Raw genomic sequence first — 26,027 nt, 5'->3', positions numbered from 1 at the left:
AATCCAATGCGAGCTTTCTCCTTAGACCTTTGTACATGCGGCATAGAGGTACCCTTTTGTGACACTTGGTTAAAACGTATGCTATGCTATGATAATCCATGTAAATCCAAGCTAATTAGGACAAGGTGCGGGCACTATTGGTATACTATGCATGAGGCTTGCAACTTGTAGGATATAATTTACATAACTCATATGCTTTATTACTACCATTGACAAAGTTGTTTCTTATTTTCAAAATAAAAGCTCTAGCACAAATATAGCAATCCAAGCTTCCCTCTGCGAAGGGCCTTTCTTCTACTTTTATTGTTGAGTCAGTTTACCCATTTCCTTCTATCTAAAAAAGCAAACACTTGTGTTAACTGTGCATTGATTCCTACATACTTGCATATTGCACTTGTTATATCACTTTATGTTGACAATATCCAGAAGATATACACAAGACTTCATTCAGAGTACCAGGTTCAATGGGCTTGTTTGAATATGTAGTCATGACATTTGGATCGAAGAAACTCGGGGGCAGCTCACCCCGAAGGTCCTCTCCTTCGGAGAGCCGATTTCGTTCAAATCGGCCGGCTCGCATGATAGTGCCCTCGGACATGATCAAGCCCAGGTCTATTCGGCTGATTTGTGTATCCTCGTCTCGTTTCGCCTTGATCGAGACTCGGGGGCAACCGACCTGGTAAATGTTCTGTTTCTAGAAGCCAATTGGAGTATCATCGGCTGGTCCTGTGTAGCAACCTTCTTCGGGGATGGTGAATTTTGCAGAGGAGGATCACCAGGTCTCAGAGTCATCAGTCGAAGAAGATGAAGGACAGATTATGAGAGACCAATGCGTTGCTATCGGCTCATTGGGCGTCGATCCAACTAACAATCGGCAGTTTCTGCTATGCCACGACATGACCCGACGAAGGAAGAGCATAATGTTTTTGGAAATGTCATTTCCAAAACCAGGGGGGCATGTGTTATCACCAGAATTTGACCAAGTCAGAGGTGGGCCGCGATCGAGATGGACTTGAAGAATATACATGGAAGAAATACGTGAATCGGCCTTTTACTAAGTTGGGCTTAATTGCCCGTGTATCTGTAACATATTAGATCGCATCTTAGTTTAGAAGTTAGAATCTTACTCGTGCACGGTTTAGTGCACGCCCACATTAGAAAGTCCGCTGGACTATAAATATGTACCTAGGGTTTATGGAATAAACAACAACCAACGCTCAACCACAAACAAATCTCGGCGCATCGCCAACTCCTTCGTCTCGAGGGTTTCTACCGGTAAGCATCATGCTGCCTAGATCGCATCTTGCGATCTAGGCAGCACAAGCCTGCCTACGTTGTTCACGCGTTGCTCGTACTGAAGCCTTTTGATGGCGAGCAACGTAGTTATCTTAGACATGTTAGGGTTAGCATCGTTCTTCATGCTACATGCTTTCGTAGTGCAACCCTTGCATGTCTAGCCGCCTTACGCCTATCTTAGGCGTAGGGCGGCACCCCGCTGATCGTAGTTTAGTAGATCTGATCCGTTACGATTGCTCCTTGTTCTACAAGGATTAGTTTAATATCCGCAATAGTTAGGCCTTACAAAGGGGGAGGATCCAGCGGCACGTAGGGTGTCGCTCGTTGGCCCTAAGCGGATGTTCGGGGATCAACCTCGTGTTGGTTTTTAGGCCTTGTTTAGGATCGGCTTACGATCACCGTGCGTGGCCGCGAGGCCCAACTCGGAGTAGGACGATCCGATTATGCGGTGAAAACCCCACATCGTCGTAGATCTCATCAGCTTTACCTTGATCAGCAGGACCACCATATATTCGGACACCTCGTCCGAATCATGGGTGGATCGGCTCCTTGAGCCGATTCACGGGATAACCCGAGAGCCGATCGAGGCTCGTATTTAACGTTTACGTGTGTGCCCCGCAGAAACTAAGCGAGGCATCATCCACACCTTCCCGACCGGTATAGGTCGAGTGGCACGCCCTTGTGATAAACATCGGTGCGTGCGACCAGGAGGCTTTGCGGGCCGTCGCTCAGAGGGACTAGGGCCAGCCGCAGCCCTAGTTGTTCCCGGCTCTACGGTGTTGCCCGTCTCTGCCCGCCAGTGGGTTTCTGACGTCAACACATTCTGGCTAGCCCTCCAACGTTAGAATATATTGTATAGACTAACGATTGTTAGTATCTGATGATTAGTTAGCTAGAGATAACTTGTACGCATCTGTGTTGACGTCAGAAACCCACTGGCGGGCAGAGACGGGCAACACCGTAGAGCCGGGAACAACTAGGGCTGCGGCTGGCCCTAGTCCCTCTGAGCGACGGCCCGCAAAGCCTCCCCGGTCGCACGCACCGATGTTTATCACAAGGGCGTGCCACCTGACCTATACCTGGTCGGAAGGTGTGGATGATGCCTCGCTTAGTTTCCTGCAGGGCACACACGTAAACGTTAAATACGAGCCTCGATCGGCTCTCGAGTTATCTCGTGAATCGGCTCAAGGAGCCGATCCACCCATGATTCGGACGAGGTGTCCGAATATATGGTGGTCCCGCTTGATCAAGGTAAAGCTGATGAGATCTACGACGATGTGGGGTTTTCACCGCATAATCGGATCGTCCTACTCCAGAGTTGGGCCTCGCGGCCACGCACGGTGATCGTAAGCCGATCCTAAACAAGGCCTAAAAACCAACACGAGGTTGATCCTCGGAACATCCTCGCTTAGGGCCAACGAACGACACCCTACGTGCCGCTGGATCCTCCCCTTTGTAAGGCCTAACTATTGCAGTATATTAAACTAATCCTTGTAGAACAAGGAGCAATCGTAACGGATCAGATCTACTAAACTACGATCAAGCGGGTGCCGCCCCTACGCCTAAGATAGGCGTAAAGGCGGCTAGACATGCAAGGGTTGCACTACGAAAGCATGTAGCATGAAGAACGATGCTAACCCTAACATGTCTAAGATAACTACGTTGCTCGCCATCAAAAAGGCTTCAGAACGAGCAACGCGTGAACAACGTAGGCAAGCTTAGGCTGCCTAGATCGCAAGATGCGATCTAGGCAGCATGATGCTTACCGGTAGAAACCCTCGAGACGAAGGAGTTGGCGATGCGCCGAGATTTGTTTGTGGTTGAACGTTGGTTGTTGTTTATTCCATAAACCCTAGGTACATATTTATAGTCCAGCGGACTTTCTAATGTGGGCGTGCACCAAACCGTGCACGAGTAAGATTCTAACTTCTAAACTAAGATGCGATCTAATATGTTACAGATACACGGGCAATTAAGCCCAACTTAGTAAAAGGCCGATTCACGTATTTCTCCTACATATATATATTCTTCACGTCCATCCTGATCGCGGCCCACCTCTGACTTGGTCAAATTCTGGTGATAACACATGCCCCCCTGGTTTTGGAAATGACATTTCCAAAATCATTACGCTTTCTTTCGTCGGGCCATGTCGTGGCAGAGCAGAACCGCCGCAGAATCTTCCATCATTACGCCTCGCCTCCCGGGCTTCTCTGTATGAACTGTCAATCCCGGCCTCACGTCCTCGAGAACCGTCATGGCATTAAATCTCCACTACACTCTCTTTATTTATCCGTGCCAAACAGTTCACCACTCCATCGCCTTGCTCTGCTCCGTTTACCAAACCAAAAACCCTTCTCTCCTGCAGCCATGTCTTCCTCTTCCTCCTCTGCTTCAGGCACCTCTCTCCAACCGTTGCCGAAGAACAAAGAAGAGGACGATCTCCACTCCGGGGCGCACCCCATCTCCTCTGACAAGGAGAAGAAGGGAGGAGAAGCGGAGAAGGCCAAGGCCTCCCCCTCCACCAGGCTCCCGCCGAAGAAGCGCTCACGCATGTGGGCGGACAGCGAGGACGACGGTGATGACGAGGAAGAAGAAGATGAGGAGGAGGAAGATGATTCCTCCGCCTCCATTGGGTATCCTCCAACGAAGCGCTTCCGCGGCTGGGCGGATAGCGAGGACGATGATGATGACGAGGAGGAGGAGGAGGCCCCAGCCGACGGCTGGGGCAGCAGCGGCGAGGAGCTTCCTGGGAGCAGCGCCGACGACCTCGACGATGGCGACGATGAGGACAGCGACGACTAGTAGAATAGGACTAGCAGTAGCAGTGCACTAGGCACTAGATCCCTCTTTTGAGAGCCATCGGCTCTAAGCTGCTCCTTTGAATTAATGAGAATTGTTCTTCCAATTTCTCCTTTCATTAATCCAATTTCCATCCTTCCGCCTGCCACACCAAGACCGATAGTGACGAATCGGGTCATTATTGTTTTTCTCGACCGTGGCATTTTGCAGTCCCGCAGCCGATGACTATTCATCGGCTAATTTGAGGAACCAATCTCTTCTTTTCTTGCAGCACCAGTACGGTCTAAACCTCGTACCAGACGACGGCTTTTCCTTCCCAGTTCCTCCCTGAGACGATCATGATGCAATAACAACCGAGGTAACTCCAATCGGCTCTTAAACAAAGGGCACCTATAGGCATGTTGCCCCCCCGAGTCTCAGCCAAAACAAAACAGAGGCGAGGATACGCGAATTAGCTGTATGGACCTGGGCTTGATCATGTCTGAGGGAGCTTCTTATGCAGAGCCAGCCGATTTGAACATAAATCGGCTTCTCAAAGCAGAGAGCCTTCAAGGTGAGCTTCCCCCGAGCCTTCTTCAGTTCTTGCCGGCCAGATCGGCTCCTTTCTTTTGGTGGATCTGATGCGATCCATCCTTGACCTGATCCGCACGTCCAGGCTGCTCCTGGCATTGTTCTTGAAGAGAGGATCCAAGCCCTTAGACTACTCCATTGAGGAGTTCTTCCATTAGTGCTTCATTGACCCTCTGATCGTAACAGTTACTCCTCTTAAGTCGATGTCTGCTGCATCGGCTGTGCTCGAAAATTCTCGAATTTTCAGATATTTATCTTTTTACGGCCGACTAGTGCATCGGTCCCCATATTCCAATACTCATCACCAAAAGATGAGACTGCTTTTCCTCGTGTTTTATCCTTCTATGTGCTCCCCGAGCCGATTCTGTTAAGAGAATTGATGGTATCGGCTCTGTTGGATCATGTGTTGAACCCAGGCAGACTGGATGTTGAGGATAATTTTGGCCGATTGCTGGAATCGGCCTCCACGTTGCTTGCTCGGTGAAGGTTTTGTAATGCCCCTTCATAAATTTTTTGGGGCCGATCACAAGGATCAGCCTCGCCATTGTTCGCTCATTGACGTGTTCTTGCTACTCGTCCAGGCCGGTAGACAGAACCAGCCCAATCTCTGATTTTATCATGTTGGCACGCTTGCTGTCGCCCACCTTGAATGCATCGTGTGATCGTGGAGCGCTAAGCTTTGCCGGAAGAACGAGCACCATGTTTGTGCCAGCCGATGCTTCATCATCGGCTTTCCTTTGCTTGGGGCGCCACTCCATTTTCCGTGGACGACCCTCTTCATCCAGGGTTCGCTGAACCTTTGCAGCCAGATCAGGCCTTGCCTTCCTCAATGTATGCAAGTATAACCTCTCGGCTTCTTCCAGGCCGCGCAATCGTTGAACCCTGCGTTTTTGGGAACGGCTGAGTCCGTCAGGGCACCACCTTGGCCGGTGGTACCTGTCTTCTTCTTCCCCCTCGTCTTCTGAATCTTCGAGATCTTCCAACCGAGGGGACTTAGCTCGTTTGCTCTGTGGCGGGAGAGGTCCTAAGCGCTCGAACACGGACACGTTGGCTGCCTCCTTCTTCTTCCGGTTGCATTCTGGGCAATTGCCGATTGTTGGCAATCGGCTCATTCCTGAATCCCAGCAGTGCTCGAAGAAAGGACAATCCCGAGTGCCTGTCCTCGTCGTCTTGCTCCCTTGCCTTTCCCTTGGCACAACGCTCGTGCTCCTCCTCATCACGATTCCGTCGACGATGTCTTCTGGCTTCTCTGGCCAGACGAACTCTTTCATCATCGTCGCCGGACCGTCGGCGTTGGTCGTACTGACTCACATACTTGTTGAGGAGGTGATCAGAGAGAGGTCGCTGATATCTTATGTTCTTCACTTCTCCCTCTGTTACGTAGCGCTTGCCGTCTTGGCGGAGCCGATCGCGTGGAGCGGCTTCCTCTGTTTCTTTGCTATGAGAGCAGCTGCCCTCATCTCCATCCTTGCCGGCGTGGTGTCCAAGATCTACCATGTTGATATTGCACGGAAACCCGGCTGGCACCCTGCATGGCAAGCATACTCCACCATGTTCACGGCGGGGAAGGGCTGGGTATCGACCTTCATGGCGTACTGGTTGAAAATTAGACGCCCGTTCTCTATCGCCGCTTGGATGTGTTGCCGCCACACCCTGCAGACGTTGGTGGTGTGTGAAAACGTGTTATGCCATTTGCAGTATGGCCTTCCGTTCAGCTCTTGCACCGTGGGAAACTTGTGGCCTTCGGGTACCTTTATATGCTTCTCCGCGAGTAAGAGGTCAAAAATCTGCTCCGTCTTAGTCACGTCGAAGTCAAACCCTTTTGGAGGGCCTTGTGGCTTCACCCATTTGCAGGTCACGGGGCCCGTCGCTCGAGTCCATTCAGCCACTGCTACCTCCTGATCTCCCATGGCACCTTCATCTTCGTTTGCCTCAACCACAGTCACCACCCGCTTGAATTTGTCCTGGTAAACATCTGGGTGGCGCTGTTCATATGCGGTCAGCTTCTGCACCATGTGCGCTAACGAAGGGTAGTCTGCTTGGGAGGCCACGTCTTTGATTGGTGATGAGAGACCCACCACCGCCAACTCGACTGCTTCTTTTTCACTTATACGAGCCGAAAAGCATCGGTTCCTAATGGTCCTGAAGCGCTGGACGTATTCCGCCACTGTCTCCCCGCGCTTTTGTCGCACTTGCGCTAGATCGGCAAAACCAACATCGGAAGCCTCTGAGTGGTACTGCTCATGGAACTGTTCCTCCAACTGCTTCCAAGTTTGGATGGAGTTCGGTGGCAGCGATGTGTACCACCCGAAAGCCGATCCGTGAGGGACCGTGAGAAGAACCTCACACGCGACTCATCCGACGCTGAGATCGTGCCCCAGCTGTGCCAAATATCGGCTCACATGCTCGATGGAGCTGGACCCATCTGATCCACTAAACTTTGTGAAGTCCGGGAGCCGATATTTGGGTGGCAGCGGGATCAGTTCATAGCTGTTGGGGTACGGCTTGGTGTAGCCGAACGCTTTCCTTTTCGGCATCATACCGAACTGATCTTTCAGAATTGCACGGATCTGATCCGTTGTGATGGCTGAAGGTGTCGAACCACGAAGATTCGCCGGGGTGGCATACTTAACCAGCCATGCTTGCTTTTCCGGTTCTAAGCCAACTGCGGGAGCCGGGCCTTGGAGGTTCGTCGGGGTGGCGTACTTAGCTAGCCACGATTGCTTCTCAGGATCGGCTCCTGACGTTCCTCCTGCCGTTCCAGAGGCCGCTGATATTGCAGCCTGGTTCGAGAGTGCCCAGGCGTTGCAGTCCGGCACGTATGCGCACGTGTATCCGTGCGGGATCTCCTTAGGTGGCTCGGGTAGGAATTGGTAGTCACTAGGATCACCGCCAACCTTGTAGACGACGTATGCCGATGAGTTCGGCAGCTCCGGTGCTGCCCATGCGAACGGGCTGGGGCTGGAGCGGCATCTCTCCTTTGGAAGTCCCCGAGCCGGTCCCGACGGGGAGTACCGGTGACTCATGATTTCTGGACGACGCGCGAGCGACACGCTCCAAGGTGTTCACCGAGGCTCTCGGAGTGGCGGTGCAGCGAATGAGCCACCATGTAGTTGATCTCCTGCCGCAGCGACCTGGTGCGTTCTTCGACGGGGCGGACAGGTCCACTCCATCGAGCGCGCCTTCGGGCGTGGAAACCCTTCCACCCGACGCCATGGGAGCGGGTTCGGTGGAAGGAGCCGATGAGTTCGGCTTCGAGGGTTGCCTTGATCTCGTCATGCTTCTTCTTGAGCTCATCGGGCGGATCCGCGTATGTGACCGGAGTGTCTTCCGCCATCTTGGATGTAGATGGCGATGTCGTGGATGTCGTCGACGGTCCCACCGGGCGTGCCGAGAATGTGTTGACGTCGAAACCCACGGCGGGCGGAGACGGGCAACACCGTAGAGCCGGGAACAACTAGGGCTGCGGCTGGCCCTAGTCCCTACGAGCGACGGCCCGCAAAGCCTCCCGGTCGCACGCACCGATGTTTATCACAAGGGCGTGCCACCTGACCTATACCTGGTCAGGAAGGTGTGGATGATGCCTCGCTTAGTTTCCTGCAGGGCACACACGTAAACGTTAAATACGAGCCTCGATCGGCTCTCAGGTTATCCTGTGAATCGGCTCAAGGAGCCGATCCACTCATGATTCAGACGAGGTGTCCGAATATATGGTGGTCCTGCTTGATCAAGGTAAAGCTGATGAGATCTACGACGATGTGGGGTTTTCACCGCATAATCGGATCGTCCTACTCCAGGTTGGGCCTCGCGGCCACGCACGGTGATCGTAAGCCGATCCTAAACAAGGCCTAAAAACCAACACGAGGTTGATCCTCGGAACATCCTGCTTAGGGCCAACGAATGACACCCTACGTGCCGCTGGATCCTCCCCCTTTGTAAGGCCTAACTATTGCAGATATTAAACTAATCCTTGTAGAACAAGGAGCAATCGTAACGGATCAGATCTACTAAACTACGATCAAGCGGGGTGCCGCCCCTACGCCTAAGATAGGCGTAAAGGCGGCTAGACATGCAAGGGTTGCACTACGAAAGCATGTAGCATGAAGAACGATGCTAACCCTAACATGTCTAAGATAACTACGTTGCTCGCCATCAAAAAGGCTTCAGAACGAGCAACGCGTGAACAACGTAGGCAGGCTTGTGCTGCCTAGATCGCAAGATGCGATCTAGGCAGCATGATGCTACCGGTAGAAACCCTCGAGACGAAGGAGTTGGCGATGCGCCGAGATTTGTTTGTGGTTGAACGTTGGTTGTTGTTTATTCCATAAACCCTAGGTACATATTTATAGTCCAGCGGACTTTCTAATGTGGGCGTGCACCAAACCGTGCACGAGTAAGATTCTAACTTCTAAACTAAGATGCGATCTAATATGTTACAGATACACGGGCAATTAAGCCCAACTTAGTAAAAGGCCGATTCACGTATTTCTCCTACATATATATATTCTTCACGTCCATCCTGATCGCGGCCCACCTCTGACTTGGTCAAATTCTGGTGATAACTGGCCCGCCAAGGTGTGCCCAGAATTCTGCAACCATGCTTTCGTAATATGTTACAGATACACGGGCAATTAAGCCCAACTTAGTAAAAGGCCGATTCACGTATTTCTTCCATGTATATTCTTCAAGTCCATCTCGATCGCGGCCCACCTCTGACTTGGTCAAATTCTGGTGATAACACATGCCCCCCTGGTTTTGGAAATGATATTTCCAAAATCATTATGCTTTTCCTTCGTCGGGTCATGTCGTGGCAGAGCAGAAACTGCCGATTGTTAGCTGGATCAACGCCCAATGAGCCAATAGCAACGCATTGGTCTCTCATAATCTGTCCTTCATCTTCTTCGGTCGATGACTGCGAGACCTGGTGACACTCCTCTGCAAAATTCACCGTCCTCGAAGAAGGTTGCTACACAGGACCAGCCGATGATACTCCAATTGGCTTCTAGAAACAGAACATTTACCAGGTCGGTTGCCCCCCGAGTCTCAGTCAAGGCGAAACAGAGACGAGGATACACAAATTAGCCGAATAGACCTGGGCTTGATCATGTCTGAGGGCACTATCATGCAAAGCCAGCCGATTTGAACGAAATCGGCTCTCCAGAGGAGAGGACCTTCGGGGTGAGCTGCCCCCCGAGTTTCTTCGAGTCCAAACGTCATGACTACATATCCAAACAAGCCCACTTGAACCTGGTACTCCGAATGCGATCTTGTGTATATCTTACGGATATTGTCAACATAAAGTAATATAACAAGTGCAATATGCAAGTATGTAGGAATCAATGCACGGTTAACACAAGTGTTTGCTTTTTAGATAGAAGGAAATGGGTAAAGCTGACTCAACAATAAAAGTAGAAGAAAGGCCCTTCGCGAGAGGAAGCATGGATTGCTATATTTGTGCTAGAGCTTTTATTTTGAAAACATGAAACAATTTTGTCAACGGGAGTAATAAAGCATATGAGTTATGAAAGTTATATCTTACAAGTTGCAAGCCTCATGCATAGTATACTAATAGTGCCCGCACCTTGCCCTAATTAGCTTGGACTACCGGATCTTTGCAATTCACATGTTTTAACCAAGTGTCACAATGGGGTACCTCCATGCCGCATGTACAAAGGTCTAAGGAGAAAGCTCGCATTTTGGATTTCTCGCTTTTGATTATTCTCAACTTAGACATCCATACCGGGACAACATGGACAACGGATAATTGACTCCTCTTTAATGCATAAGCATGTGGCAACAATTATTATTCTCATATGAGATTGAGGATATATGTCCAAAACTGAAACTTCCACCATGATTCATGGCTTTAGTTAGCGGCCCAATGTTCTTCTCTAACAAATGCATGCTCCAACCATTAAGGTGGTAGATCTCTCTTACTTCAGACAAGACGGACATGCATAGCAACTCACATGATATTCAACAAGGAATAGTCGATGGCATCCCCAGAAACATGGTGATCGCACAACAAGCAACTTAATAAGAGATAAAGTGCATAAGTACATATTCAATACCACAATAGTTTTTAAGCTATTTGTCCCATGAGCTATATATTGCAAAGGTGAATGATGGAATTTTAAAGGTAGCACTCAAGCAATTTACTTTGGAATGGCGGATAAATACCATGTAGTAGGTAGGTACGGTGGACACAAATGGCATAGTGGTTGGCTCAAGGATTTTGGATGCATAAGAATTATTCCCTCTCGATACAAGGTTTAGGCTAGCAAGGTGTTTAAAGCAAACACAAGTATGAACCGGTACAGCAAAACTCACATAAAAGACATATTGAAAGCATTATAAGACTCTATACCGTCTTCATTGTTGTACCTTTATCATCATATCGAAGCCGATCGCTTGAAACGGCCTCCTCTTTGTCCTTGCCATGGCGGTAAACAGAATGAGCTACCATGTAGTTAACTTCCTGGCGCAGAGCTCCGGTCCGTTCTTCTGAAGGGGTGGACAGATCTACTCAGAGGAGCCGATGGGCTCGGCTCCGAGGGTTGCCTTGATCTCGTCATGCTTCTTCTTGAGCTCCTCGGGCAGATCCTCGTACTTCAGCGACCTGGTGCGTTCTTCTGACGGGGTGGACAGGTCCACTCCATCGAGTGCGCCTTCGGGTGTGAAACCCTTCCACCTGACGCCATGGGAGCGGGTTCGGTGGAAGGAGCCGATGAGTTCGGCTTCGAGGACTGCCTTGATTTCGTCGTGCTTCTTCTTGAGGTCATCAGGCAGGTCCTCGTACTTGACCGGAGTGCTTTCCGCCATCTCGGATGTAGACGGCGACGTGGTGGATGTTGAAGGTGGTCCCACCGAGCGTGCCAGAATGTGTTGACGTCAGAAACCCACTGGCGGGCAGAGACGGGCAACACCGTAGAGCCGGGAACAACTAGGGCTGCGGCTGGCCCTAGTCCCTCAGAGCGACGGCCCGCAAAGCCTCCTGGTCGCACGCACCGATGTTTATCACAAGGGCGTGCCACCTGACCTATACCTGGTCGAGGAAGGTGTGGATGATGCCTCGCTTAGTTTCCTGCAGGGCACACACGTAAACGTTAAATACAAGCCTCGATCGGCTCTCGGGTTATCCCGTGAATCGGCTCAAGGAGCCGATCCACCCATGATTCAGACGAGGTGTCCGAATATATGGTGGTCCTGCTTGATCAAGGTAAAGCTGATGAGATCTACGACGATGTGGGGTTTTCACCGCATAATCGGATCGTCCTACTCCAGGTTGGGCCTCGCGGCCACGCACGGTGATCGTAAGCCGATCCTAAACAAGGCCTAAAAACCAACACGAGGTTGATCCCCGGAACATCCTGCTTAGGGCCAACGAACGACACCCTACGTGCCGCTGGATCCTCCCCCTTTGTAAGGCCTAACTATTGCAGATATTAAACTAATCCTTGTAGAACAAGGAGCAATCGTAACGGATCAGATCTACTAAACTACGATCAAGCGGGGTGCCGCCCCTACGCCTAAGATAGGCGTAAGGGCGGCTAGACATGCAAGGGTTGCACTACGAAAGCATGTAGCATGAAGAACGATGCTAACCCTAACATGTCTAAGATAACTACGTTGCTCGCCATCAAAAAGGCTTCAGTACGAGCAACGCGTGAACAACGTAGGCATGCTTGTGCTGCCTAGATCGCAAGATGCGATCTAGGCAGCATGATGCTTACCGGTAGAAACCCTCGAGACGAAGGAGTTGGCGATGCGCCGAGATTTGTTTGTGGTTGAACGTTGGTTGTTGTTTATTCCATAAACCCTAGGTACATATTTATAGTCCAGCGGACTTTCTAATGATGCGGAAGTATGCTCACGAGCTTCTCGAGCGTGCTGGGATGCTTAACTGCAACCCTGCGCCTACTCCTGTCGACACGAAGGCCAAGCTTTCCGCCAGTGATGGGTCGCCGGCGTCCGACGCGCCGTTCTATCGCTCCATCGTCGGTGCCCTTCAGTACCCGACACCGACGCGACCGGAGCTCCGATGACGCCGTGCAGCGGGTGTGCTTGCATATGCATGCTCCTCGGGATGCTCATTGGGCCGCGGTGAAGCGGATTCTCCGCTACGTCTGCGGTACCATGGGCTACGGCTTGACATTGCATGCTTCGCCCTCGACGTCGACTGACCTTGTCGCCTACTCTGACGCGGACTGGGCGGGTTGCCCGGATACGCGCCGCTCCACCAGCGGCTACTGTGTCTACCTCGGCTCGTCGCTTGTTTCTTGGTCCTCCAAGAGGCAGCCCACCGTGTCCCGCTCCAGTGCTGAGGCCGAGTACCGCGCCGTGGCCAACGCTGTGGCTGAGTGCACATGGCTTCGTCAGCTTCTGTCCGAGCTATCTTGTCCTGTTGACAAGGCTACGGTGGTTTTCTGCGACAACGTGTCGGCTGTCTACCTCTCCGCCAACCCCGTTCATCATCGGCGCACCAAGCACATCGAGCTGGATATCCACTTTGTTCGTGAGCAAGTTGCCCTCGGTCGCGTTCGCGTTCTTCACGTACCGACGTCTCAGCAATTTGCCGATATCATGACGAAGGGATTGCCATCCACGACTTTTCCTGAGTTTCGCTCCAGTCTGTGTGTCGGTGCCGACCCTTCGACTGCGGGGGTGTTGAGTAACATATTGTATAGATATAGGTCCCCGTGTTTTCTCAGGGTTGTACCTGTAATTGTACATGTGTCCGCCTATATATATACGAGCAGCCGGCCCTATTGGTGCTGTGCAATCTCCAATACCCTTCTCTACATTGTCCTTTACGGGCATGAGCCCCCGCACTGGGGGACTGAATCTCCTGGAGAGTGCAAAGTAACTAATGTAGTAATGTGCAATATTGGCTTACTGAGCGTCGGTTGGTCCATGATCTTCTTCGTCAGCACTTACAGCCAGCTCAACAGTTGACCAAGAAGTATGCCGATCAGAGTAGATCCTTCAGGGAGTTCTATGTTGGCGACCTGGTGTTTGTCAAGCTCTAGCTATACATCCAATCGTCCATGTCGGGAGGAGCTTGGCGAGGCTGCAGGGAGGAATCCTTCACAGTTCACAGCCGGTACGTGTCAGCGTGGTGATGGAGAGCCCACGGCTTCGATAATATGTTTGAGTGAGCGATATATCTCTTTTTCATTCACTCGACTTTCTGTTCGCTTGATTGGCTCTTAAGTTTCCACAACCCAACATCATCTTGTTTTAATCCTCGTACAGCTTAGCTGCCCAACATGTATTCTGCAATCACATCGCTGCCTTTCGTTAATAAAAAAAACTTCAGAATAGCAGCAGATCACTGACTACCCAAGCCAATGTTTTGCATAGGAAAAACATTCGATTCAGTAATCAAACAGGTTTAAAAACGTCTCAGCAACATAACAACAGCTGAGCCACAATCGGCAGTATGAGGTAAAGACAAGTCTCAGCTACATAACAGCAACGCACATAGGCAGTATCAGGTAAATTAGGACGATGCTTGGTTCACTAAGTTGGCCGATGCATGTTCTTGTGATTATCCCAGATTCTAACATCTGTTCTCTATCAGGTTCAAATACAAGGAAGACATGAGGAAGGAATCGAATCCTTAATACCACCTTCTATGGTGAACCATCTAAATTTTATTCATTTTTTGAGAATGAACCAGTATAGGGAAAAATGCCAACGCATGCATTTGACTGCCTAATAAAGTAGAGATATTGATCATACTCCAAAAGGGCATAACTTTCTAGAAAAGCACATACTCCAAAAAGTAGCGATGTTTTGAAACATTTTCCCAGCACCCAACCAAAAAGAGCACCACATGTTGCAGAGCGTACCTTAACAACACAACAGATTGTAAATGAACATGTTCATCAAGGCTCCGCTTGTGTTTCGTTTCTCTCCTCTCTGAAATTAGAAAATCATGTGAGCATCCTTAAAGCCTACATTGAACCCTTGATACTAGGAAAGACCAGACCTGGTACTGGATTACTCTGCTATATCTGTAACTATGGCATCTCCACCATGCAGTTCATTCAAGAAACTACACACCAGTTCGTCGAACTAATTTAAACATGGATACCCCCACAGCAAGCTATGAATTTCGTCTAGAGAAACGGTTATATGCAGAATCTAGTACAAGTTCAGTAAACTGGTGGATATATACATTTCAGAGGAAGGGCAGTAAACTGTGAAGTATCATGTTCTGGACATATACGGAATCTGGTACAAGTTAATACTAAGGTACTTTGCAACCTTTTCCCAGCACCCAGCCAAAAAGAGCAGCACATGTTAAGGTGTGCTCACGGCTTCGATAATTTGTTCGAGTGAGCGATATATCTACCCAACATCATCCTGTTTTAATCCTCATACAGCTTGGCTGCCCAACAGCATGTACTATACGGTAATCACATCGCTGCCTTTCCTTTTAAAAAACAAATTCAGAATAGCAGCACATCACTGACTACCCAAGCCAATGTTGTGCATAGGAAGACAGTCGATTCAGTAATCAAACAGGTTTAAAAACGTCTCAGCAACATAACAACAGATGAGCCCACAATCGGCAGTATCAGGTAAAGACAATTCTCGGTTACATAACAACAACGCACATAGGCTTACATACTTATCAGCAGGTTTTCAACCCACGCACTGTCACACGTGCACATCTACCAGGCAGCTCCAGGCCACAATCGGCAGTCTCAGCTAAATAGAAGTCTCAACAACGCACATAAGCATACATAATCTTATCTATCGGCTACAAAAAAGTCTAAGCAACAGAGCAGCTACCAGTCAGCTCAGGCCACGAGCGGCTCCAGGAACTCCCTCACATGGTGAAATGCGACGAAGTATGAATGGGTATCGGTGCTCCCATGCAGCACCCCGATCAACTGCCCTGTCCTGTTCACAAGTGGTCCGCCCGAAGATCCTGCGCCAGTCACCATCTGTACCTCCAGCGCGTCGAACTCGTACTCACACTTATTTGGCGTGCATAGGTCACTGATTCTTCTCATCCTACTGATCCGGCCAAGGCTCATCAGATCAGGTCTTAGCGGCGGCCACGAGACCAACAAGCACTCGTGAGTGGCAGGATCAAGGCCATCATCCACACAGATGTCCAGTGTCGGATGTTCAGCGTGGCACTGCCCACCCCCAAACACCCTCGGCAATGGTGCCGCCACCAGCATGAGGTCACGGCGGCAGTCGATCTGGATAACCCTGCCAATCGCGTACTGCCTTGGGTCTTCTGGACTCCCTGCTGCTTGAAGAAACGCGTTCTCGTAGTGACCACATGAGACACGAACCGTGAACAGGCGGTTGATGTCCTGCACCGTGAGTGGATCTGAAGCCTTGAAGAGGTGCCCCAGGGAGTGAGCAGCGGTGAGAATCCCCAACTCCTCTTCACATTCCCCAACAGAGAAACCCGTGGTGATCATGGTTTGCTTCACAAGGTTAGCAATATCTTCATCTTCCCCAACAGTCTCGACAAGCTTCGCACGGTTAGCAAGTTCGTCGACATCATTTGCATCCTCAGATGGAATGAGCCTCACAGTGAAGATCGAGTCCCTTGCGAAGTGATACACCGGGTCCCAATCAAAAGACATCCTGCAAAACCATGAGACAATCATTGGCCAATGCAGAGTAAAGCTTGCTAGCTGTCTTAGTTTTTGAATAAAGCTCTTACAATCTTCAGACGACCGCTCCTCGACAATCGATATTACATATATGAAGAGACAATCGCCATTACAAAGATGTGCAAAACGAGAGGTTGAAAACATCAACAATCAGCAGGATATATACTTATGAGCAGCAAAACAACAAGCAAAAGAACAGTTTCAACAAGCAAAAGAACAGCTTCTGGAAAGGTTTAGGGCTGGGAATGGCGGGAAAACGGGAGGGAGTGGGTGCGCTCGCACGCGAGATTCACGTGCCATGGGCTAAATTTCCTTTCTCCATTGAATTAGACGGTATACGGCTGGCTGATTGTACCTTGTACACATATGCCATGAAAATGCACATGCTGCAAATGAGGTGGCGACTTCGTCAATCCGAAGACCCGCCGGATCAATTTCTCACACTGGGTCTCTCCTCTCTCGGTGCCGGGGAAGCGCTCGTAGAGGTAGACTGTGCATGTGTTCACAGGGGTGAGTGTGTGTACGTACTTGTGAGCATCTATATTCGTACTGTGTTCCCTAGAAAAAAAGATTTCCAAATTTCGAATAGACTTTTCCCTCTCCTCTCGGGCGGCTCGCGTGGGCCGCTCTAGAGGGCATCAAACCCTAGGGAAAAGGCCAGTCGATCTCCTATCATGGTTGTTGCCACCGATAGTACGGTGGCGGCCACGCCCGGTCATCGAAGGATGTAGGTGATGGTGGCGCGCCTCAACGGCCCCCCTTCTCATGTAGGTGGGGCTTCTATGGGGCGGCGCATGCGGGGGAGCAGACGGCAGCAAGGGGCTTTCGTGGCCTTCGTTGGCGCATGGAGGAGGGTTGGGAGGAGCGATGAAGCTTGGTGAGGTTAGTAGTGGAGGGGAGACGGTGGCCTCATGACGGCACGGTCTGGAGGCACTCAGGCGAGTTCTCGGCCTAGAGGTGGCAGCGTGGAGGAGACTCTACCAAGGAGGAGCACCCAGAGAGTAGAGGTCACCCGCCTCCCCGTGGAGGTCACGGAGTTAGTTCCTCCATGTTGCTCTGGCGTGGAGGAAGGAGGAGTTGGCGCGCGCCGGATCATCTAGGCCTACACGGGCTCGATTTGGATTAGTGGGGTGTGGTTGCAACACTATTTGGATGTCGCCTGGAGTTGGCAACGACTGCGACGGATGGCCCTTCCTCGTGCCGGAATGTTCCTCATTGGCAATCAACACATACTTCGATGGCTTCTTGCAAATGTCATAGCCACTTTTATTGACAAATTGCTTCTTGCGAGGAGCCTTTAACCTGTCCTGGAGGATGAGCTTCCCACCATGATCTTCTCTATTCTCATATGGGCACTCGGCAATGAAGTGATCTTGGTTGCCACAATTGTAGCAAGTTCTTACTCTTGGGCTCTTGGCATCTCCTCTTTGATTTCCCTTTAACTTGTACTTGGAAGGGTCTCTCCAAAAGGATTTTGTGAGAAGAGCAATGTGACCATGTAGATCACGTTTGAGTTCTTCGGAGTGCTCCTCATACTTAGTTTCCCTCAAATCTTCTTCATCCTCTTCATAAACATGTGCCATCAACGCAAGGTTTTCACTTCTCTTCATCCCAATGGCCCAGGCACGACTATCAACCGCAATCTTGGACTCAACCTTGAAAGCATCCATTTCTTGCATGACATCATTAGAGGTCATTTGCTCAAAGTTATGCTTGTTCTTGAGAATCCTTAGATCGGCCGGTTCAAATGGCAAGAGAGCATTGATGTACTTCCTCTTGATCCAATCATCATCAACATAAGTGGCACCAATGTCTCGAAATATGATAGCAAGAGCCTTGAGGCGGCGGTACATATCCCGATGATTTTCACCCTCTTCCATGTAGAATCCTTTGGCTTTATTGCTAGTCTCTTGGAACTTATTTTGCCTCATGCTTGAGCTTCCAAGGAATACTTCGGCGAGAATATCCCAAGCATCCTTGGCGGTGGTAGCCTTCTCGATGTAGGGTCTATCATCCTCACTAACGTCTTGTTGAATCATGTATAAGGTGGTGGCATTGAGTTGACAATCAACCATTTCCCTACGAGACAAACCTTTAGGAATGTTAGGCTTGTATCCTTCCACGACAATTCTCCATAGTTCAATACATGAAGAATTTAAATAGGACTTCATCTTAGTTTGCCAAAAGGAAAATGCATTAGGATTAAGTGACAGTGGATCTCCTCGTGGATTTATGCGAGGGTGAGGAACGGGAGGATCTGGAGAGTACACGGGCGGAGGAGCAACCAACGAGTACACTCCGGCTGCATTAGGATCTATCTTGAGAGAGGACTCACCACTACCATTTTCATCCTTAGTTTCGGCCTCCGTAGGGGCACCAAGGGAGGTCTTATCCAAACTAGGAGTGCCAACCTCGGTAGTGGTGGTAGGAGGGATAAGAGGTTTATTGGCTTGCATAAAGCTCATCAACATATCTCTTAATTCACCCATGGAGTCATTCATCAAGGAGATTGAATATTTCAACTCCTTGATGTCCTCCATAGATGTGGGCTCCAAACTAGCAACCCCCACCTCGGCCATACTCTGGCGGTAAAGCCCGAATAAGAGCCGAGGCTCTCATACCAATTGAAAGGATCGATGACACCTACAAGGGGGGTGAATAGGTGTTACCTCAAATTTTAATTCTTTTTAATTTAGGCTTGACACAAAGGTAAATTCTCTAGATATGCAACTATGTGAATTCACCTATATGACAAGATACAAACAACAATACACAATACAAGATACAAGTAGTAAAGGCTGTAAGAGGATAGAGGTAACCGAGGTGGAGCACACGGAGAGGCGAGGATATGATTCCTGTAGTTCCTTCCTTGTAAAGGGAAGTACGTCTACGTTTGGAGGGGTGTGGTGCCACGAAGGCCAACCAACGCCACAAAGGCTCACCCTATTCTCCGGTGAGCAACGTCACAAAGGCCTAGCCCACGCTCCATTAAGCGGTTGCCTTGAGGTCGCAACTGGCACATTTACACAAAGCTTGGGGCACACATCCACAACCGAATTCGAGGCTTCCAAGATGTAACCATGAAGCTTTAAACGAAGAGTAGCTTCGAGGTAACCTCACAAAGATCCACTAAGAATGTTGATGAAACACAAATTCCTTCGGTGGAAGTAGAGATCTAGGTCTTCTCTACCAAATCCTCAAGTATGGTGGAGTTTGAGTGGATGAGTAGAGAGATCTAGGAAATTTGAGCTCTTGCAATGGAGATCCAAGATTTGCAAATTGAAGTGTTGACTCCATTGGGGAAGAAGGGGGATTTTATACCCCCGTGGAGAATCCAGCCGTTGGAGGCCTATGACCGGTAGTACCAGCCAGGTTGGGCCGGTACTACCGGCGCTCAGGTCGACGTGGTGCGGGGGAGGCGAGCAGCCCGGGCCGGAGGGGGGGGGGGACCGGTACACCCGGCCATGACCGGGTGGTACCACCGGCCGTGCCCGGGGCGGTACCTCCGACTGCGGTACCGGTTGTTGTACCGGCGGAGGGGGAAGGAGTACTGGAAGCTTTGCCCTTTTAGCGGTAGACCGGGCGGTACCAATGGCCTAGCCCCGGCGGTGGTACCGGCCTTGCCCCGGTGGTACCGCCGGCCTCCTGGAGCCCTCCCTCCTCTTCTTTCTTCCTTCTTCCTTTCTTTTCTCTTCCCATTTCTTTGACACAAATAAATAACATAGAATTTCCCAGCTATAACATTTTTGAATATAGATGATGAATCCAACACAATTCTCTTACGTCATGAATCATCCAAAGATAGAGATAGCAAGACACACTTGGAGCTCTTCAACTTTTGGGCAATAATTCGACAATTATTATCATCGCTAAAAACCTACAATTCTTATCCAAATAATTAGTTAAACACAAACATTGTCATCAACACCAAAACCACTTAAGGAGATATGTTCTTTCAATGGTTTCATGTTCCCTTTGAAACTTATTTGGACGAATTTTGTCAAATTCGTGTGACACGGTCGACCATTTGAAATTTACTTCAAGGAGTAGTTCACTACACCGTTTCACACAACTTATGTGTTCAAAGTTTTTGATTTTGCCATTCGTATAGGAGTAGATCTACAACTCCGTACAATGTATTAGGGAAACGAAACTACCAACATCAAAACAAAAAACTCCAAACACCAAAGTTATGTAGAACAGGGACATGAAATTACACCTTCGAGGAATTTGATATGGTCGAACGAGTCTCACGAATTTGAAAAAAATTGACCAATTTTTTTTTCAAAGGGAATACAAAATTGACATTCAAAAACTCGACGAAACTCCAAACTTGTGGTGGGAATGGATTCGCAACATCGAGACGTATCTTTTTCATTTAGAGGTCATCTCGAATCAAACCACGGGTATGTAGATCGGAGGAGGGTTAAGATCAACTAGAGAGGTTACATATAAACTCTGCATGCACACAACCACATAAACTGTGAACACAAACACATTAAAATTTTAAAATAAGCACTAGCTTTCAGTTTTCGTCAAAAATGGACACTTACCATATCTATAATACACGCGATCCGTAAAAAAAAAATATAGTTCTCGGAAAAAATTCTCCACCCAACCTGATCATACGCAGGTTGCGAGGCCAAACCAAGTGCGACATGTACTTCTCCTCGCGTTTTTGAGTTTTTGGTGGGACAGACATTTCAGCTCGCCTCAACACCTTTCGTCCATAGACTCGTCGGACTCTGGCCAAATTCCGGCCATGGAGAGTATCGCTCGGGCACCACTGCAGTCACGCAACTTGGTCACCACTTCCCCCGCAGCCTTCCCCGCCCACGTGCGATGCTAGCTCAACCACGTTATGTTCCCTGTCGGCACGACAAAGTCAAAACTCTCTCAACTTGACACCCCGAAAAGGAACACCGTGTAAAAAAGTGAGGACTCAAACAAGAACTAGCAGCAAGTTCAACTACGTTTCATGTACTCACCAGACATAATTCTGATAAGACCAGGAAGACAAAAACATAACTTCTAGTGCCCAGCTGAAATTTTGTGATGTGCTCCTCGACACAAAAGGATTTACAGTGAACTTCAACAGTTCTCAAAACGCATGACAGCAACATGAGATATAACTACAGACTAGGACTTAGTTCCATGGGGCCAACCAGAAGCAGCGACGGAATCTCTGTTTGGCGTCGCAGATACTAGATATTTTTCCTCTAAGAGCTATGAACTTGATCTGGAAACTAAGGCTAGCTGAGACAAACAAGTTTCAGATCTCTACTAAGGGCTAAAAGTACGGATGTACAGTACGATGCTATTCAAGAATTTTTCATTGCATGAACCCACAACATCACTAGTTCTCCTCCTGTCCCTGCAAATTCTGGAGATTTCCCACAGCCCTTGCCCGCCCGATAATCCCAATTGTCGCTCGCAGGCACAGGTTCAGCAGGGCATGATCTTCCAGCTGCATTGCAGCCTGCAATAAATGAACAGCAAAAATGTTGTTAGGCGCATGATTATAGAAGATAAATTATATGGAAATAAACAGAAATCAAAGGGGGGAGATTCAGGAAAGTAAACACGCAATCACAGAAGCGGCAACCATGAAGACATTAGCAAGATAAACTGTTCAGCTTAGCTTTTAGTTGAATTGAGATCATGTCATATGTTTTTTTTCTGAAGAAACCATTGATTTAGCACATCCAAATATTAAGTAATCACGTTCTTATATTACATTTCCATTCTTCTAAATCAGTGATAACTCTGAGGTCTAAACTTCCTATCACCTTCCTGCAACCTACAATCATAACAGAGATGGGAAGTACAAAAGATCAAGAGTGAAAAACATATCATTCATCTTCAAAAAAGAAAAAAAACATACCATAGGCAACAAGTAATGCAGGTAATTACCACTATAGCACGTTCCAAAGTACTCTAAAACTTGCAACTAGATCACAAATTGTAACGTAAGCTAAATCCTCCAACAAATTGAACAACAAAAATGTTGTTAAATCACAGTCATAGTAGATAAATTATATGGAACAAGGAATGATAGAAGATTGTTGATTAAACGATTTTTGGTTGAGATATCAATCAAGAAACAAGAGTTACATGTGATGGGCATAAATCAGGACTGAAAGACATATTTTCCAAAACAGGTAAATGTACATCAGAGAGCCATAATTGCCACAATCTCAAGAAAGATAGCAACGAATGGAACCATGGACGCACATGCTCAAAAATGATGTCCATATCTATAGTTGAAATAGGAAGTATACAGCAACCAAAGGGGGAGAATCAGATGCGAAAGTAGACAGGCTAGACAAACAATTTAGCAACAAAAAAGGAATAAGATCACGGGCTAGACAAACAATTCAGCTTAGCTTTGAGTTTAGTTCAGAAGAGGCAATCATGAAGAACAGCATTGTCTAATTCCACAACAAAAAAATGGAATAAGATCACGGGCTAGACAAACAATTCAGCTTAGCTTTGAGTTTAGTTCAGATCATGTCATATTTTTTTCTTAAGACGCCACTGGTTTAGCACATCTGAATGTTAACTAACCACGTTCTTCAATTACACTTGCATTCTAGTATTCTGTGGTCTAAACACCATATCACCTTCTTGCAGCCCACAATCATAATAGAGAAGGGCAGTACAAGAGATCCAGAGTGAAAAACATGTCATATACAGAAGGAGCAGAAGTAATTACGACTATAGCACAATCAAAAGAACTCTAAATGTTACAGCTAGATCACAAATTGTAATTTAAGCTGAATCCGTCAACGACGATAGGAAATACAGTGTGCAAAAGTCGTGCCCAAAGGCCAATCACACCATAGTACAACTCACAGAAAACTAAGTAACTAGATATGGACAGTAAGTTTCCTATTTGTAGAGTATCAGTTGAGCAGCCACATAAAGCCACCATAGCTTATCGACCTCTACCAAGCTGGTTATACAAAGTTTTAATCCATATTCTGGTTTCAGATTGGAAATAAGGATTGAGCCTGCACATTTTGATCACTGAAAAATAAATCATGTATATGGTACGTTTCATATAACAGGCACAAACAACTTGGGCATTCACCAGCGCCCAAATAAGACTTGTAAACCACCAATACAGGCAGGCATAAACACATGTTAACTATTAAGTTACTGCTATAAGCACTTCCAAAGAATCAGCTGAGCAGCCACAGGCCGAAAATCCACAGCTCATTTTCCACATATAAGCATCAACGGCACCATAGATGATTTACCATTCAACCTCTACCAAGCTGGTCCTACCAAATTATTATCCACTGTGATAATAGGACCTGTGACTACACTGTTTAATATATAATCAAATGCAAAAAATAGCTGTGAAGTATTCAAACATAATAACCTTAGTTTTTTCTGCTTTCAGATCAGAAATAAGGAGTGAGCATGCACATTTTTAGCGCTTGAAATTTAGCTGAACTATATGTGACTAACCAACATGGGTCAGCTGATCAGCTTTTAATGACACAAGTCCAATTAATAGTGAAATAATTTGATGGTACATAATGATCACTGGCACGCAAATAAGCTAATGTCTATATACTTCTGAGTATATTCTAAAAAATCATTAACATTGAATCCCCCAAAAACTATCTTAAAGGACATTACTGAAATTATTATCTTAAAGGACATCACTGAAATTTCCATAAGAAACAGGAAACCCTGTAATTTATAGCTCCAGTGGTTTATGTCAGTACAGTATCTACATGCATCTGAGCACACCTGTGCAGCCCCACGATATATGGATAAACACTGAAAATTGCAAACCCGTGTGTATTCGGCAGTGTTTTATGTCAGTAGAGTATCATCGATCATAGGCACAAAACAAATTGTGTATTCAGCAGCATGACTAAATAGAATTGGGGATGGAAAATCACGCGGCTATCTGATGTTACATTACAAATCAGATTGACCAACCCATCACTTGATCTGCAAGTGGACAAAGCATCTCCATGAGGGGAAAACTTGATTCCCCACTATCTGATAAACATATGTTAACTACTAATATACTGCTATCTCAAGCCTCAGTTCACGAGGCCTACATCAGACCCTAAACCTGAATGGCCGATGATCAGTATTGGGACTCCACTTTAGCCTAAACCAACTATGCTCAGACCGTAAATGTGAATGTCCGTTGATGCCCATCCAATAGTCAGTACTCAAGTACGTATCTTCATAGTTAGGTGATCACATTCTGAACACCCCATACCCCGGTAATGCCCAGCCAGTAGTTACTACCTACACCAGTTCATCGCATCATCTGACCAAGTAAAAGAACAGAGCAGAACATGCCAATCCTACGATGTGAAATAGGATACGCATGCTCATGGCTGCACTCTCGGCACTGGTAAAACTGACAGCAATTGTTCTTTCCTCTCCGGCGACGCAGCAACCGAACCCATATGGGAGATCAATCGACCACCACGAATCCCACGGGCCCACGATGCTGGTGCTCTGGGCCGAGGCATGTACTACACGGGGTAGGTTGTGGCTTACCGAGACGACGCGGGTGAGGTTGTCGAGGTCGCCGATGGTCTTCACGAATGCGTTCTCCACGTCTGGGGCGGTGTGCCTGCCGCTGGCCTCGAACTTGCGGTACACGCTGATGAGGTTGAAGATGCCGAAGTTGTGGATGGCGGGGACCCTGAGGACGAAGGCCGGGAAGAGCGCCGCCAGCCTCCGCGCGTCCACCTCGAACACCTCCCCGTCGCCGCCGCGCAGCCGCAAGGTGGGCGGGGCCTGCGCCATCGCTCGTGCGCGCGCGCTCTCGCCGGAGACTGCGGAGGGGAAGGGAGAGAGTGAGGGGAGGGGGCGTGGGTTGAGGAGGTGGTGAAGTTGCTGGGTGAAATGGGTGGGTTTTGCGTTTCTGCTTTGACGCTTTTATTGTTTCGAAGAATTTGGTCTCGGGATATTTCTAGACTTTGGGCGAAATTTATGCGTTTCTTGGAACGGATGGCATGGACCGTAGGAACTTAAAATGTTGGATGTACGTCCATTTCTCCTATCATTGAAAAGAGATCACATGGGGCGCGGCATGCGATTCTTACACCACTAGGCCAGTGAGATGGGTCTTCTTGCGCGTCGCGATCTGACCATGAAACACGGGTCGTTTGGTAGCCTGTACTGCATTTTGCGCGCTGGAGAAGGAAGCCAGGCCCCATCGTTTGCTTGTCCGTTTTCGGCCTAACTTGCACACAAGAAAACATGAATCAGCTGTTTGGTTGCTCAATCACAATTTCATATCCTTATCACAATTCAAATAGGGTGAGATTACCATGCCATAGCATGTTACATACGATCAGACAGCACTCAGAAAGAATAAGATCCTCACGATCACCACGATGAGGAAGGCGATGATGAAATCTTTGACCCGGCTGGAATGTACCTCCGGCGGTGCTCTTTGTAGAGCATGTATTTCCTCCGGTGGCAGCTATGCTAATGACACTACCTCATCGATGCATGATCTTCCAGGAGCTCCTCTTCCAGGAAGGTGAGGTACTCGTGTTGTGCCTCCTCCAATGTTTCGTACCTTCGGTAGCTGTTGTTAGAGTAGCCACTGAACTGGTCTTGACACACCCTCCATGAGCTGTAGATTCCTGGTACCCGTCCGCGGAACACCACATACCACTAGCACGACATAAAAGAAGAACATGAAATCGATCACAACGATGA

At 48.4% G+C, this 26,027-nt stretch overlaps 1 protein-coding gene across 1 annotated transcript; it reads right to left on the bottom strand.

Moving 5' to 3' along the window:
* Window positions 1-21,669: 21,669 nt before the first annotated feature.
* Window positions 21,670-25,103, bottom strand: LOC124656909. Its single transcript, XM_047195561.1, has 2 exons — window positions 24,852-25,103; window positions 21,670-21,792 (listed from the first exon to the last, which is right to left on the bottom strand). Exons 1-2 carry the CDS (start codon window positions 25,101-25,103, stop codon window positions 21,670-21,672), a joined length of 375 nt encoding a protein of 124 aa, XP_047051517.1.
* Window positions 25,104-26,027: the final 924 nt, after the last annotated feature.

This window comes from Lolium rigidum, chromosome 5, assembly GCF_022539505.1.
Source record: "Lolium rigidum isolate FL_2022 chromosome 5, APGP_CSIRO_Lrig_0.1, whole genome shotgun sequence".
NCBI classification, from domain to species: domain Eukaryota; kingdom Viridiplantae; phylum Streptophyta; class Magnoliopsida; order Poales; family Poaceae; genus Lolium; species Lolium rigidum.
This window is presented reverse-complemented; position numbering and strand designations above follow the sequence as displayed.

What these genes read in the sequence shown, in the direction of transcription:
- LOC124656909 (XM_047195561.1), bottom strand. Translation starts at nt 25,103, where the DNA reads ATGGCGCAGGCCCCGCCCACCTTGCGGCTGCGCGGCGGCGACGGGGAG. An exon ending in ACCTCACCCGCGTCGTCTCG is followed by an intron (nt 21,793 to 24,851) that starts GTAAGCCACAAC and finishes CATTTATTGCAG; the next exon opens with GCTGCAATGCAGCTGGAAGA.